We start from the raw sequence: 17,373 nt of genomic DNA on the forward strand, positions 1-17,373 counted from the left end.
TCTCTCTCTCTCTCTCTCTCTCTCTCTCTCTCTCTCTCTCTCTCTCTCTCTCTCTCTCTCTCTCTCTCTCTCTCTCTCTCTCTCTCTCTCTCTCTCTCTGTCTCTCTGTCTCTCTCTCTCTCTCTCTGTCTCTGTTTCTGTCTCTCTCTCTCTCACACACACACTGTAGAGGTAGGAATTGAACATGTGATTTCGCTGTTATAAAGGAGCTACCAGGTAAGGGAGAGTTTCTACCAATACTGACCTGCTCCTTTCTGAAACTTACTGAGTGACAGAGTTTCCTGGAGCACTGAGTGGTTTTATATCTTGCTCAAAGTCCCCCAGCCAGGATATGTCAGAGGCAGACTTTGAGCTAGGTGTTTCCTTGTTTTGAGGTCAGCTATCTATCCACTGCACCATCAGCCTGACTGGTACAAGGGGGGATATCATTAGGTGGAGAATTATGAGAGACAGCTGCCAGAGAAGGTCATGGTTCCCCAATCACTGGAGGTCTTTAAGCAAAGGCCATGTGGGGGAAAGAGGGGCTAATGTGTAACAAGGGTTATTGTTTAGGCACTAGATTTTCTTGGACATTTCTTTCAGTTTTTTGTTTCTATCATTCTAAGAGGAAGGCAGATCAAATATTATTTGCATCATTATATAAGGAAGAAGCAGTCTGGAGAGGTCAAATACCTTTGAGTATCACATAGCTTTCTGTCTGGTAATATGAATAAAGGATCCTGGGTTTCCACTTGTCAGATATGCTACATGCTAGTGGGAATTATTTTAGGTGTATGGGTTGAGTGCATGGCTGGTGATGACCCTTCCAAATCCAAAATTCTGTGAGGTCAAGATTTAAACATATATTCTGATGGGCAGTTAGATGGCACAGTGGATAGAGTGCTGGGTCTGGAGTCAGCAAGACCTGAGTTCAAACCCAGCCTCAGGCACTTCCTAGCTTTGTGACTCTAGGCAAGTCACCTAACCCTGTTTGCTACACTTTCCTTATCTGTAAAATGAGCTAGAGAAGGAAATGGCAAGCCACTCCAGCATCTTTGCCAAGAAAACCCCAAATGGGGTCATGAAGAGTCAGACACTACTAAAATGACTCAACAACAACATTCTGACTCCAAATGTAGTGTTGTTTCCATTGCATCCCAGTGACTCAGTGTGCCTAATGTACCATATTTCACTGTGTGTGCATTTTACAGCTAACTACACATTTTGGTTGAACAGTTGCCAAGCTGTAGTACACAATTTTTTAAAAATTGCTTATCAGATAATGGAAATTGATTTAATGTATGTTTGTACATGCTTATATCTATACATAGATGCATATATATGTATGTGTGTATATATACATATATACATACATATGCCCACATTATTAAAGCTTCCTTTGTGCATTATACTTCCTGTCTAGGCTAATAACAGAACTCTACAGGAGAAGATTCTCCAAGTAAACAATCTAGTGGAAGCTTTTGGCAATGCCTGCACTATTATTAATGATAATTCAAGCCGTTTTGGAAAATATTTAGAAATGAATTTCACCTCCACTGGTGTGGTGATAGGAGCTCAGATTTCAGAATACTTACTTGAGAAGTCCCGAGTTATCCACCAAGCTGTGTAAGTATATCAAAAACACCCTCAGAGTTGGAGGAACTATAACCAAATATGTTATTCCAGGGTTTGTAATGCAATGTTTTTTTTTTTCAAATGCTTTATTAACTTCGGATTTACATCATTCATTTCTGCCAGATGTTTTTTAATTTTTAAAATGCTTTATTAACTTCTGATTTACATCATTCATTTCTGCCAGATTTTGAGTTACAAATTTTCTCCCCATTTTTCCCCTACCCACTGCCCCAAAATAGCAGTCCCACAGGATATCCCCTCCTCCAATCTGCTCTCTCCTATATTTTCTCCCATACCCCTTCCGACTTTTCCAGTGGATCTCTATGTCCCAGTGCCAGTATATCTTATTTCCCAATTACATGTAAAATAGTATTAATAATAGTATATATATATAATATATATATTTGAGTATTTGATTTTAAAACTTTGAATTCCAGATTCATTCCCTTCCTCCCTTGTCACCCACCCTTACCGGGAATATAAGCAGTTCAGTATAGGTTGTACATGTGTGGCTAATGCAAAACAATAACATAGTAGATATATTGTAAAAGACTGACTATATTTCCCTCCCTCCTATCCCACCTCCCACTTGTTCTATTCTCTACTTTGATCCCTTCCTTTTTCAAAAGTGGGTGCTTCCAACTTCGCTCCCCCCCAGCCTGCCTTCATCCCCCCTCTCATCCCCTTCCCCCCTACTCTCCTATAGGGTGAGATACCTATTTAGTGTGTATTTCATTCCCTCCTCAAGCCAAATTCAATGGGAATAAGGTTGACCCATTCCCTTTTGCCTTCCTATTCTTCCCCTCCATTGTAACCATTTTCCCTTGCCTCTTCTATATCAGATAGTTTACCCCAATCTGTCTCTCCCCATCTCCTCTCATTATATTCCTCTCTTACCTCTTAATTTCACCTTTTAAGTATCATCTCTTCCTATTAAATTGGTCCTGTGCCCTCTATCTATGTATACCTGTATACATATATACACACATTCACATATGTATTCATATGCCCATATACCCTCATATATAGATATAGGTAGATAGATAGATAGATTTCTATTCCCTTCAACTATTGAGAAAAGTTTCATAAGTTACAATTATTGTTTTTCCATGTAGGAATGTTAATAATTCAACTTTGATAAGTTCCTTATGTTTTCTTTTTCCCTGTTTACCTTCTCATCCTTCTCTTCTTGTATCTGAATGTCAAATTTTCTATTCAACTCTGGTTTTTTCAGCAAGAATGCTTGAAAGTCCTCTATTCCACTGAATGACCATATTTTCCCCTGAAATATGATACTCAGTTTTTCTGGGTAGGTGACTCTTGGTTTTAATCCCAGATCCTTTGACCTCCGGAATATCATATTCCAAGCCCTTCGATCCCTCAGTGTAGAAGCTTCCAGATCCTGGGTTATCCTGATTGTGTTTCCACAATATTCAAATTGTTTCTTCCTGGCTGCTTGTAATATTCTCTCCTTAATCTGGGAATTCCAGAACCTGGCTATAATATTTCTAGGAGTTTTCTTTTTGGGATCTTTTTCAGGAGGAGATTGGTGGATTCTTTCAACCTCTATTTTGCCCTCTGGTTCTAAAACATCAGGGCAGTTTTCTTTGAGAACTTCCTGGAGGATGACTTCTAGGTTCTTACTTTGATCATGACTTTCTGGTAGTCCAATAATTTTTAAATTATCTCTCCTGGATCTCTTTTCCAGGTCAGTGGTTTTTCCCATGAGATAGTTCACCTTGCCTTCTATTCTTTCATTTGTTTGGATCTGTTTAACAGCATCTTGATTTCTCATAAAGTCATTAGCTTCTATTTGCTCCAGTCTAATTCTGAAGCAATGATTCTCCTCAGTGAGCTTTTGAGATTCTTTTTCCATCTGGCAAATTCGGCTTTTTAAGGCATTCTTCTCCTCATTGCCTTTTTGAGCCTCTTTTGCCATTTGAGTTAGTCTATTTTTTAAGGTATGATTTTCCTCAGTAAGGCTGTTGACTCTCATTTTGTAATTTTCTTGCATCATTCTCATTTATCTTCCCAATTTTTCCTCCACTTCTCTTATCTGCTTCTTAAGGTCTTCTATGGCCTGTAACCAGCTCGTATTTTCCTTTGAGGCTTTTGGTACAGGAGTTCTGACTTCACTGTCTTCCTCCTGTTCCATGCTTTGCTCCTTTTTGTCCCCAAAATAGGAGTCTAATGTTGGAATCTTCTGTCTTCTTTGTTTCCTTTGCCTGGTCATATCTCCCCTCTGTCACTTGACCCCTGGGCTTTTTGCCACAGTAGGACTCTGCCACCAGATAGGGGAGCTTTCGTCCCAAACACTGGGATTTTCTCAGCTGCCAGAGGTATTATATGGGTGCCTTCTCTGGGGTCTCCACATGCTCTGGCAAGCTGGACACACACCCCAGGACCTCTACCCTAGACTGCAATACAGGTCCAAGAAGGTTAAATCAAGAGGAATTACCCCTCAGACTGGTGCTTGGTCCTCCTATACTATGCAGGCCAGGAGCTGAAGCTGCTACATGTTGCTGGCTGGCTGTGCCAGGCATCTCAGTGGCTTCTTGCCCCATGGGCAAAAGTCACTCACTCCCACTTACTGGGTCCCAAAGTCCAGATTGCACTCACCTCTCACTTTGTCCTTTGCATCTATGTGTTGATAAATCTGGAACCTGCTACAGCTGCTGCTGATCTGGAGTCCTTTCTGGCTGGCTGCTGGTCAGGCCCACCCTGGGGCTAAAGCCTGGGCGTGGGGCTGGGCTCAACTCCCTGAGCGTTGTGCTGGCCGATTCCTGCTGGCCTGCAGGGCTGTCCTCAGCGGGAAGTTAGCTTCTCTGTTTCATTTTTGTGGGCTCTGCATCTCCAAAGTTTGTTTATAGTCCCCTTTTACATGGATTGGGGAAGGTGGAAGCCAGAGCCCAGTGGAGGTCCTGCTTCTACTCCATGTAATGCAATGTTTTTAAAGCAATATGCTTATTATTTTTGTGGAATTACTTTGCACTTTCTGTGTGTGTGTATTTTTATGTGTATTGGAGTCCCACCAAGAGAATGTAAGCTGCCTTGAGGGCAGGAACCATTCCATGTCTGTCTTAGTATTGCCAACACAGTGCCTAAAGGTGGTAGTAAGTGCTTCATAATTGTTTAGTAAATAAATAAATGACCTTCTTCCACCTTTCTTATCTCATGCTCCTCTTGTCCATGTCTTCAGATAAATCTTTCAGACAGAATCTAATTCAAGCCAGGGATGCCCTCCTCGTGTTCTTTTAGTACTTTAGCTCTTAACCTGGGGTCCATGGAAGGATTTCATGGAGGAAACGAATATGGTCAGGGAAATTTTACATTTTATTTTCAGTAATCTTTGTTGTTGTGTTTTAAAATAATCATATCAAATGTAATTTTGTTGCATTACGATCTAAAAAGGATGTGCTTACTATTTCTGCTTTTCTGCATTTGGTTGTGAGGTTTTTAATGTCCTAATACATGGTCAGTTTTTTGTGTAGGTGCCATGTACTGCTGAGAAAGAAAGGTATATTACTTTCTATTCCCATTCAGTTTTCTCCAAAGATCTATCATACCTAACTTTACCAGAATTTTATTCACCTCCTTAACTTCTTTCTTGTTTACTTTTTGATTATATTTATCTAGTTATAAGAGGGGAAAGTTGAGGTCTCCCATTCATATAGTTTTATTATCTATTTCCTCCTGTAACTCATTCAATTTCTCCTTCAGAAATATAGATGCTATACAATTTGGTGCATATATATTCAGTATTGATATTATTTCATTGTCTATGGTATCTTTTAGCAAGTTATAAATTCCTTCTTTATCTCTTTTATTTAGGTCTATTTTTGTTTTTGCTATGTCTTAGATTATGATTGCTACTCCTCCTTTCTTTGCTTCAGCTGAAGCACAATAGATTCTACTCTAGTCCTTTACCTTTACCCTATGTTTCTCTCTCTGTTTCAAATGCATTTCTTGTAAACAATATATTGTAGGATTCTGGTTTTTATCCATTTTGATGTCCTATTTCATTTTATGAGAGAGTTCATCCCATTCACATCTATAGCTATGATAACCAACTGTGTATTTCCCTCTATGCTATTTTTCACTTGTTTATCCCCCTTTGTCTCTTACCCACCACCATACCCCTCACAAGTATTTTTACTTCTAATCACTGCCTTCACCAATATACCTTTGCTTTTATCAGTCCCCTCTCCCTTTTCTATTATTCCATCACTTTTTACTTTCTTCCAGGGTAAGATAGCTTTCTCTATCCAAGTGAGTATTTAAGTTATTACCTGGGGTAGACATTTTTTGAAAGAAATATGGTAATATACAATGTGTTATTGGATTAATCTGACTTTTTGACAAGTAATCCTTCTACTAGAACCATATCCTGAAGATGTAGGAAAGGAAAAAACATTTTCAAATCACCTATCAAAAATGCTCATGATGTTCTTATGTATAATAGTGAAGAAATGGAAAACCACCTATCAAAGGTTTTAGAATGATTGAATAAACTGTGGTATGTTATTGTAATGTAACATTATTTCAATATCAAAGTGTAATTGCTTAACACAAAGACATAAAACAACACTAAGTAGGAAGTAAGACCAAAAAAAAGCAGAATCAGTTCACACATTCAGCTCAATTCAACAAGCATTTATTAAGCACCTACTATATGCAATGAATTGTTATGTACTGGGAATGCAAAGCCAAAATGACAAATGATCCTTACTCTCAAGTATCTGAAATTATAGTAGGGACAATGTAGGATCAATGCAAATAAATAAATTTAAGTTCATTTGAAAAGGGAAAAGAGTGATAACAACTAACTAGAAAAGGCTCAAATCAGAGATGTCTTCTGAGTTGAACCTTAAAGAAAGCTAAGAAATGGCAGTGAGAAGAGAGTGCATCCCAAGTGTGTAGAATAGACTTTCTAGAGACAGCTAAACTGGGAATGGAATGAGAAGTTTGAGCATCAGCAGATTGGCTAATTTGGCTGAAGGGAAGCAATGTGAAATATTGCTGAAAAGGAAGCCTGAGGTATCCAATTATGGTTGCAGAGGACCATGAGTAAAATATGCCTTTCTTCTTTTTTGTCAGAGACATGCTAGATTGTGGGTTCAGAAGAAGATATACATTTCAAGATATGTCAAATATATTTATTTGTTTTTCTTGCTGATTTATTTATTACAGGGGGAGGTTACATTGATGACAGGGGTGGAGGAGTGGATTATTGAGAAGTGCCAGTGATGTAACAAAAAAACAAACAATTAAGAAAGGAAGGGAAAAATAAAGAAGGAAGGAAGGAAGGAAGGAAGGAAGGAAGGAAGGAAGGAAGGAAGGAAGGAAGGAAGGGAGGGAGGGAGGGAGGGAAGGAGGGGGGATTTTAATGCTGAGTTGAGGAGTTTGTATTTTATCTCAGAGGCAATAAGAAACAACTACAAATCTTATAAGTAGAAGACAGATAAAAAAGAGATCAAAAGTGGGCACAGAGTAAAAAAGACGTATTTTGTTAAAGTGCATATATATTTTCCCTTTTCTCATGATTTCATTGATGATTTTCTTTGTTATATTTCTTAAGGTTGTTGTTAAAAGTTATTTTTCTAAATAATAAGACTAGTGCACCACTACTACCAAGACCCATGGGAGAAGGTTGGCGTGACTTTTTAATAAAAATTTGGCAAAACAAGTTTAGCAAGTAGTATCTAACCTTACTTACCACTTCACTAACATATCTTTTTTATTGTTTCAGTGGAGAGAAAAATTTCCATATTTTTTATTACATCTATGCGGGTTTGGCTGAAAAGAAAAAACTGGCCCATTACAAATTGCCTGAAAATAAACCTCCCAGGTAACATAGAGAACTGCTCTTTGGGCTATGAAATAATTTTGTTTTCCAGTGACTTTTAGTCATAACTTTTCCTTCATACATCTTTTCAGGTACCTCCAAAATGAACATCTCAGAATGCAGCAAGACTTATTGAACAACAGTTTCTATAAGTCCCAATTTGAATTAATTGAGCAATGTTTCAAAGTGATAGGTTTCACAATGGAGGTGAGTTTTAATGAAATTCAAGCCTCTTTTTTGATCTGAAATAAATAAAACCATTTATAACACCAGGACCGATATAGTGGCAGAAAATCATAAGTGCTTATTGATTAATAATGACATTTAAATCATGTGGTCACAGATTTGCTCTGTAATCATCATTTAATTCAGATTTCTTTTATTTTTTTTTCTATTTCTACATGATTGCTCTGCATTTTATTATTTTCATACATTTCCCAGGGTTGTGTGAGGGGATAAAATTATTCACTGAGTATATATTAGACTTACAGATAGGCACATGACCTCCTCCAAATCATTGGTGAGGAATCAATTGAGTTTTAATTTCTATTTTAATTTTAATTCTAATATTCTAATTTTAATTTCTATTTCCTGAGTGATACCCTTGAAGCCATAAAGGGTTAATGAGGACCCCTCATAAACAGAATTTATAAGACACTTAATTTAGTCCTTTGTGTGTCTCGATGTATAAAAATAGCTTAGGTTTACAAAACAGTTTATGGCTTTCCATAAACTTAGAAAGTTTTATTAGCTGGGCATACCATAAACAGTCATTGATAGAAATGCACCATAAAGTTATTCAAAATGTGTGTAGTGAAGATATCAATCCCATTCATTTAGAGGTCTGTAGATTTTTAAAATTGTTTTCTGGTAATGTCAACCTCACTTACACAATCAAAGCTTCTCTGAAACTGCCTCAGCACAAATAAAGCAGCATGCTTTAACTCAAAGAAAACTGAGTTTAAGCTCTATACTTCAATTTCCAGATCTAAAACTGCTGTGTGACCCTGGACAAGTTATTTAACCTCTCTACTCCTCAGTTTCCATATCTGCAAAATGGCAATTAGAGTATATTACCTGCTTCAAAGGGATATTGTGAGGAATGAACTTTGTCAACTGCAAAATGTTACATAAATCTGACTTATTATTATACTAAAATTACACTAAATGATTCCTTTGAAGTCTTTTAATTTTGACCTGCACTTGTCTTATTTTATTTTCAAGAGGGTAAGCTAAAGGGTTTAAATGATAAGCTGACCTTATTCTTTATTTCCATCCCTATTCTGGTTCCCTATGTATTAGCCAAATAAAATGGTTTTAACTTTGCCTAGCAGATTTCAGCACTCGCATGGATTCTTACCATTTTATTTCCATATTCTCTGTTTCTACACTTTGACTTCACAGTTTACTAAACATCTGGCTTCCTGGGATCCCCCAAATATGGGGAGTTGCTTTTCCTCATGGATTTTGACAATAAATAATTGCATTGGTTTTCACAATGAATATAATATGCTAGAAGGATTAAGCACATATGTCATAAGGTCACATTGAACTTTCATGATTGTAGTAGAGCACACACAGAAAGGATGGAGGACAAATATGAATCACCTACAAACACCTAATATGATTTTATCTGTGTGAGCATCCTATCCCCTCAAGCAGGCCACAGCCCTTCTATAAAATTGTAATTTACTTAATTTTTTTCCTTTGTGGAAATTGAATGTAAATAATTAGTATCCAAATAATCTAAAGATTTGGGGGTATTATTTTGTACTATCATTTTATTGTTTTGCACTATTGATTTTTATTCTGCTTTCATAATAATGTGAACATAGAATGTAAACTCTCCAAGAGTAAGACTCTTTCTTTTTTGTCTTTAATTCCCAGTGCCTAGCATATCTTAGGCATTCACTAAATGTTTGCTGAATTCAAATAGATTATGAAAAGACACTTGCATTGTGGCTAGATGGGACCATAGTTTTCGATCTATTTCATTTCATTTTCTGTAATTTTTCTTAGGATGGTCCAAATTCACATTTAACATCTGCAGGAAAAGTTCATCCCTGTGCCAGCTACTGTGTACATTCTACCTGATGTAAAAGAAAACACATCTATTTGGTTTTTTTTCTGGGATTTGTCACTTTTATAAATCAGGATTTATTGATAGAACTATGCACTCAAAAATCATTTGATAAGCATGCCTACTGGGAGTTAGTCTTCCCACATGTTGCTTTCATATTGAAAGTTTCCGCTTGGCTTGGTATACCTTTAGAAAGTCATTTCTAATAACTTTGAGATCTTTACTGAATTAAATGCTGAAACAATGGAAATAAAAGAATAACGTCATACTCTATGTCGGTGTTTGCCATAGTCCAATAGCACATTGGACATAGAACCAGGAGGACATGAGTTCAAACCCCACCTCAGCTACTTGTGAACATTGTGTGATGTCACTCAACACCTCTAAACTTCAGTTCCATCATTTGTTAAATGGAAATAATAATAGCTTTAGCATTTACTTCAGAGAGTTGTTGTGAGGAGCAGAGGAGATGGTGCATGCAGAGTGCTTTTACACACCTTGAGGCCATATTTTTAGTATGATTGACTAATATGATTTTATCTGTGTGAGCATCCTATCCCCTCAAGCAGGCCACAGCCCTTCTATAACAATGCAATGTGTGCAGGAACTGCCTTAGCCCATAATGGAATTTATAATCATGTTTTTAGGCAAGGGAGACAGTGTTCATGGGAAGAAGGTCCCAGAGCTTTAGAATTCTGTGGGATTTACTACTAGAAATAAGAATTGTGGTCAGGAAGGGCAGCGAGGATAGGAAATGGACAGATGGTTATCTGCATGAAAGAAGGAGATATGGGTATTCCTGAGCTTCTTCTGGGCATGGAGATCTGAACTGCAAGACTTTAATGTCATGGTACTTGGTCTACTGAGCAGGAATGTTGGTACTATGGCCCACCCTGTGCTGGAGACAGTAAATGATGGGAATTCTATAGAGGAGGGAGATGTAGGAGTAGGCATAAAAACTGACTACTCTAGAAAGTAGTCAGAAATTGTCCTATGTACAACTGATTCTTCAGATTCATTAAACTCATGGTCAAAAAAAAGTAATTGAAACATATCATAATTTATTGTATACTTAACACCACACATCCTGTAGCTTCACACAGTGGTCATTTTTTTTCTTCCTCCCTCCCCAATTATGTAACTTTCCTTGGCAAAAAGCAACTCAAGGGAGCATCAGTGGGAATGTTTCATGGAGAAGAAATTAGAACCTATACTGTTAGTTTGTTGTAGATAGAGCCATCTATCAAATAATAAAGCAATTGACTTATGTACTTTTTATAAAGGAAAACCCTCACATCCTTCCTCTAGTAGCCACAGTCCCTTTCTATATCAAGGGTGACATTCATTCAACATGTATTTATTAATATGATTAAATTAAAAGGCATTCCTTAAACACTATGTGCCAAGCACTATGATAATTGGAGGTACAAGTAGAAAACTGAAACAATTGCTTCTCTCAAGGACCTCACATTCTAATTACAGAAGACAAAACATAGAAAAAGATTCAGTTTCAGGGCAAATGGAAAGAATGGCCAAGTGGTCCTTTGGCTGTAGAAGGCAAAGCCACAAGGCAGATAGTTTATTCCTGGTGGGCCTTAGAGAACAATGGCAGGACAAATGGTCTCCAATGAATGACTGTTGAGAAAAGGAAGGTCAGTCCACAAGCATTTCTTAAATAGCTACTATGCTAAGTGCTAGGGATAAAAAAAAAGCAAAAATACAGTCCCTGCCCTTAAGGAGCATATATTCTAAGGGAGAAGATGAGATGTGAATATAGGGTTGGGGCGGCTAGGTGGCACAGTGAATAAGGCACCAGTCCCAGAGTCAGGAGGACCCGAGTTCAGTCCTGGCCTCAGACACTTAACACCCACACAAAAAAACTGTGTAACCCTGGATAAATTACTTAACCCCAATTACCCTCCAAAAGGCAAAAAAAAAAAAAGAAAAGAAATATAGGGTGTAAATGGGGAGTAATCTCAGAGAGAAGGCACCAACAATAGATACCTCAAGTAAGAGTAGGATCCTCATGGCAGGGGGAAAGTGTTAACCTCCAGCCAAAAGGGAGTTTTCAGTTCTTGGTTGGTCCTGGACAATAGGGATTAAGAGAAGGGAAATTGAAGGGGAGGGTTTCCTGAGGTCTGCTTCTCCTGGGTCATCCAGTTTATGATGATGTAATGGGAATGTAAATTTATGTTGCTGCCATCTTTCTAAGATTATATTGTGTAAAATCTTCCCTGCCCCTAGGCCCTTTGATAGGCTTAAGTGCGCCTGGAGCCTGTGGTAGGAGGCTTTTTCAGGAGATACTTTGTTATTGGCAGGTTTGTCAAGAGGTTTGTTACATTCTCTGAGCCAGAAGGCTATATAAACCCTGATGTGAGGCTTTGCTTACTTTGAGAAGCATTGTGTGATTTGACCAGATGAGACTCTGGGCAGTTGTTGAGAGCCCCTCTGGCTTTGAAAAACCCAAATGTTGATGCTTCCCTCTCTGGTAACTGACTAGGTATTGATGTAATGGTTGGAGAGTTGGAGGCCTGTCTTGCTTAATCTGTTTGTTTCTTTATCTTCTTGTAATTTCTGCTTGTAACCTGTCTGTATACTCTGAAGTTCAGGGTGCTGACCTTTTCCCCTGAACTAGGTAAATGATATGTTCGATTGATTAAAGCAAGACTGTTAACTCATTTTGAGTTGCTTTTCTTTAGAAAAGCAGATCTAAGAACCTGTGTTGGCAGCCACCCTGGGTATGCTGGGGTAATTGCTGCTATAGATGACACCTGTGTCGGGGGAAGGTGAAGTTCGCCACAGTACCTGCTATATTCTAGATGTTAAGGAGACAAACAAACAAAACACAAAAAAGCTCCTGTTTTGGCTGGTTAGAAGGTGGGGTACAGAGGGAATATAAAGAGAGGTAAAAACAAATACACCTACCACACACACAAAGTAATACATGTGTGAGATGGGATAAACACTGGGAGAATCAGAGTCTCCTGCAGCAGCATTTCAAGTGACAATCCTTGAACTGAGAGCCTTGATGAAGTTCAGGGTTCTAAGGGCCTGAAGAGAAGGGGAGGAGCATGGGGAACAATGTGAGTATATGCCTTTTCTTTTCCTGTTCAGCAACTGCTCTTCCTATAGTCATTCCCTTCCTAAAATATAGACATGAATGAGATTGATGGATAGCTATGCTTCTGTTCTTTTTTCTCCCAGGAACTTGGAAGTGTATACAGCATTCTAGCTGCAATTTTAAATGTGGGTAATATTGAATTTTTTTCTGTGGCAACAGAGCACCAGATTGACAAAAGCAACATTGCCAACCCAGCAGCGCTTGAGAACTGTGAGTTTATTGCCTTCCATTCATGATTACGTTTTTCTTTTCTACATCTTACTGTAGCATATGTGTCACATGATGGTAATTTTTAGCAATTGTATTTACATAGAGAAACCTTAAAACAATAGATTCAATTCATAAAAACAAAAAATGTCCATTTTTAGAAAATCGATCTTTATGCCTACAAATTACCTGATTATCCAATAAAATGCTGGTAGATAGTTGGGGCATAGGGGCAAAAATTCAGAGTCAGCATAGCTGAGGTGGAATCCTGGTTTAACTAATGTCAATGTGACCTTTGGCAAATCACTACATTTCTCTGGCCTTCAGCATTTTTTTTTTGTAGGGGGAAGGCAGGGCAATTGGGGTTAAGTGACTTGCCCAAGGTCATATGGCTAGTAAGTGTTAAGCTCTGAGGCTGGATTTGAACTCAGGTCCTCCTGACTTCAGGGCCAGTGCTCTATTCACTGTACCACCTAGCCACCCCCATTAGCTTCTTTATCTAAAGAAGGACACGGCAAACCACTCCAGGACCTTTGCCAAGAAAACCCCAAATGGAGTCATAATGAGTCAGACACAAATGAACTCAACAACAGCAACTTCCTTAGAGGGAACAATTAGTTTGGGCTAGGCTTTCTCTAAGATTCTTTCCAGCTCTAAATCCAATATTTCACAGAATTAGAGTGTTAGAAGATACCTCAGCAGCCATCTACCATGAAATTGAACATTGCAACCCAAAGGTCATACTATGGAAGAGTTAACATTTTTAAGATAGGTTTAGCCTCTAGGTCATAAATCAAAATATAGATTCACTTGAAAGGGACGATCATTGAATCTAAAGGTTCTTAAGCTAATGTCAAGGGATAGATTTCAGGGGGTCTGTGAACTTTTTATGTCCACCAATCTTTAAATTTTAACATTTCCTTCTATTATGAATGTAGGCAAGAAAATATTGTTCTGATAAGAGATGGTCTTAGCTTTCACAAGACTTCTAAAGGGATACCTGACACAAAAAGTCTTAAAGAACCCCTGATCTAGTCTAACTCCTTTATTTTACAGATGAGGAAGCAGGATCTTGGAGGTTGTAGCCTGCTCAGGTTTCAGAAGTATTAAAAGTAGAATGCTTGACTTCAAATCTACTGTACTTTCCATAACTCTACACTGAGTTTATTATGCAAAAATATTGCAAAACTAAAAAGTGAAACCATAGGAAGAAAACATACCCGAAATTGCTGGATTATACATAATTTTCTACCCAAAAGCAATGGGTAGGAAATGCATGTCTAAGTTTACCTGTACCCTCCCCAACCCCAAAATAATACAAACCTAGTTTGTATATTTGCCTCAAAACCAGTTTTCCTGACTTTATGAAAGTTCAAAGAAGGCTATGCCCAGAGGAATTCATCTGTCAGGGTATCACCTCCAGAAAGGTGATTGTCGAGAGGTGCCTTGCCCTATAACGTTATTCTCAGGTTCCCCAGAAATTATAGGACTCTCTCAGACTAGAACAACTAAGTTGGCTCTGTGGTTGGTATGTGGTAATGAGAACATACCTGAAGGTCTTATAGCAAACTTCTACTAATGTCTTTAAAAATCCTAAAGGACTCTCTTAGTCACCAAGATATATCTTGCCCAACATTTGAGAAACAAATGAAAAGATATTTCCAATTATATAATACCATGAGAACTAAGATAAATTGCAAACACTCAGTAGAATAAAGTTCTAAGAGATGTATCCTGAGTAGTACATACTGGTATATTATGTACCAAAACCAACTATATTTCACATATATAAATCATTCCTAGCTAGATATAGAAGGAAGGGGAGGGAATATAGTCTAACAATCGATAACAATATTGATATAGTTAAATAACAATGAGAAGGAACCAATAAAAGTGAATACTCTCTTGCCCCCCTAAAATATGCATTAATTTAATATAAAAAAACCACCAAGAAGGGGTTTGACAAATTTACCCAAATAACCAGAATTCTTTTGTCTTAAATGCTTAAAGTAAACTAAGAAAAATTTTAAAACATTCTAACAACTATTCTTAATGTTAACTCTACCAATTTGATGCTAGTCATGAAAAGGTATTTTAATTATATTCATATTTTTTAAAATTCCTATTATTTTGGTTCATTGAGTTTAATTGCTATTAATTTCAAGTGTCCTGTAACATTTTGATATTTATTCAAGATATAGCAATTCTGCAGAAAAAGACAATTGAAATATGTAGCTAGAAAATACTCTATAGTTTGAAATGTAAATGTTAAGATAATTGTGTGTTATGGGTTGCTTGATATACCACAAAGCATATCTGAAATAATATGCATATAAACATACATACACATATATGTATATGTGTGAATACACGCACATACTATCTTCTTTTCTATCCTAACCTATTTAATCTCTGAGGTCCAGAAACCATAGCAATCTATTGTGTTGAAAAATATATACATATATTGTTTTTTTTTTTAAAACACAAATACTGGTTGTAAAATCCCTGTAGATTTTCCCATTTTTAAAAAAAGGAAAGCTAAGGTTGGAAGACACCAACCACATACAGCTGTGTCTCCATGACAACAAAATAGCTGGTCATTTTTGTCACTTCAGTGAAAAAATCAGTCAGAATTCAGTTGCTTGGCATTGTTCAGAGAAAAGCAGCCATCTGGTTGATGAAATGCTGCACTTTAGGGCTTGTTTTGATTTTGTATAAATAAACTCCCCATTTGGCCAGTATAGACAAGACTGTAAGAACAAAACTCACTAAGATGTTTATGAATGAAGAGAGACTAATGACCAAGCAAAGTTAGGCATGTACCTTAAAATTATCTCAGTCTGGAGGGCTTTGGGTGGGAAGGATTGTATGCATATACTATCAGACATGATTTATATATTGGTTAGTATTGCTGACCTACTTTTTTCCCCTCTTTTTAATTTTTTTTTATAAGGGATGGCTTACAGGAGAGGGGGAAGAGAGGAACATATTTGGAAACGTGATGTAAAAGCCAAATCAATCAATAAAAGTTAGAAATTTCTTAGAAATAGAAATCATCTGTGCACATACTGTCTTCGTGTATTTAGATTTCATTATGTTATGCTGTATCTTGTATTTAGAAGAAGATAAACTAAAATGCTTTTTATTGCTGTAGGACTACAAGTCAATAATCTTGTATTCACTTTCTGCCTCAGATACTTAGTAACTGTAATCATAAAGTCTCCATTTCTTCATCTATAAAATAGGAATTTTAAGATTTGGACTACCTTCTTTAGAGTGTTGTAAGGAGCAAAAAGCTATGCAAATTGAGGGGTGACAGTAGTTGTGGTAGTATGTGGTGGGAGTGGTGTTTTTGTAGTTGTTATTCCTGAGGGAGGAAAGACCCATTCACCCTACTACCCCCGAGTTTTGATGAAGTAAAAACAGCATTGCCTTTGAAGTAAGTTCAAAACCCAGCACTGCTACTTTAGGTATGGGATTTTGAGCGAGTCCCGTAACCTCCCTCAGCCTCACTTTCCCTACCTGTAAAATGGGTAAAATGGTGCCTGGACCACCTGTCTCACAGGGTTATGGTGAGGAAAACACTTAGTCAGCAATAAAGAGCTAGACGTGTCAACTGTTATTGTTATGATTCCCCGTTGCTATCATTTCTCATAACAGAGCATTTGTTTATTTTTCAGCCGCTGCTTTGCTTTTCATCCAGGCAGACGAGCTACAAGAAGCGCTCACCTCCCACTGTGTGGTGACTCGAGGAGAAACAATTATTCGTCCTAATACCCTGGAAAAGGCTACTGACGTCAGAGACGCCACGGCCAAGACCCTCTACGGCCGCCTCTTCAGCTGGATCGTCAATCGCATTAACAGTTTGCTGAAGCATGATGCATCACAAAGGTAAAAGGGCTGCAGAAAATCCACCTCACTCACAACCTACGCAGAGCTGTGCGTCCGCTTTCTTTTTATTTAGTCCCCGTGAAACTGAATTTCAGCAGCTGTTTCTAAATAGTCCTGTTTCATTCTCAAATGTACGGCTCAGTAAGTCCGCTACTTCCCATAGTAATATTCCCCTTTAAATTACCACGATGCTTTGAAAAAATCTATAATTTCACCAATGATTTTTTTTAAATCAACATGTAATTTCACTGGTATAAGGGAAAACTTCCTCTACAAAATCAGGTCAATCAATTAATTAAGCATTTATTAAGCACCTACTATATGTGAGGCATTGTTCTAAGTGATAGGAGCCCAAAGACAAAAAAAATAAAAAACTGCAAGGAGCTTACATCCTATTAGGGGAAATAACATTTGTGTGTGTAGGTTCATAAATAGACGTATGTGTAGAGAAGCATATGTATGTTTAGATATGTGTGTGTACATATATATATATATTTATAGGTGTATGCATAAATGTATCCATATTCTATTTATTTATATATCAGTGTGTATGTATACAGGATACCTCAAAAGTCTTAGCATAGTATTAAGCTTTATTAAAGTTATTAACTTAAA

General features: G+C 37.4%; 1 protein-coding gene across 1 annotated transcript in view; it reads left to right on the top strand.

The window, feature by feature from the left end:
* MYO3A (myosin IIIA) overlaps nt 1–17,373 on the top strand; it is a 269,882-nt gene that overhangs the window by 118,117 nt on the left and 134,392 nt on the right. The window contains exons 13-17 of the mRNA XM_069086101.1: nt 1,403–1,605; nt 7,364–7,462; nt 7,552–7,666; nt 12,744–12,870; nt 16,548–16,758. Of these exons, the coding sequence (XP_068942202.1) occupies nt 1,403–1,605; nt 7,364–7,462; nt 7,552–7,666; nt 12,744–12,870; nt 16,548–16,758 (755 nt within the window). The remainder of the gene's footprint in view (nt 1–1,402; nt 1,606–7,363; nt 7,463–7,551; nt 7,667–12,743; nt 12,871–16,547; nt 16,759–17,373) is intronic.

Source organism: Petaurus breviceps, unplaced genomic scaffold (assembly GCF_028583685.1).
Source record: "Petaurus breviceps papuanus isolate PSGF00001 unplaced genomic scaffold, PetGlider_PUasm1.0 178, whole genome shotgun sequence".
NCBI lineage: Eukaryota > Metazoa > Chordata > Mammalia > Diprotodontia > Petauridae > Petaurus > Petaurus breviceps.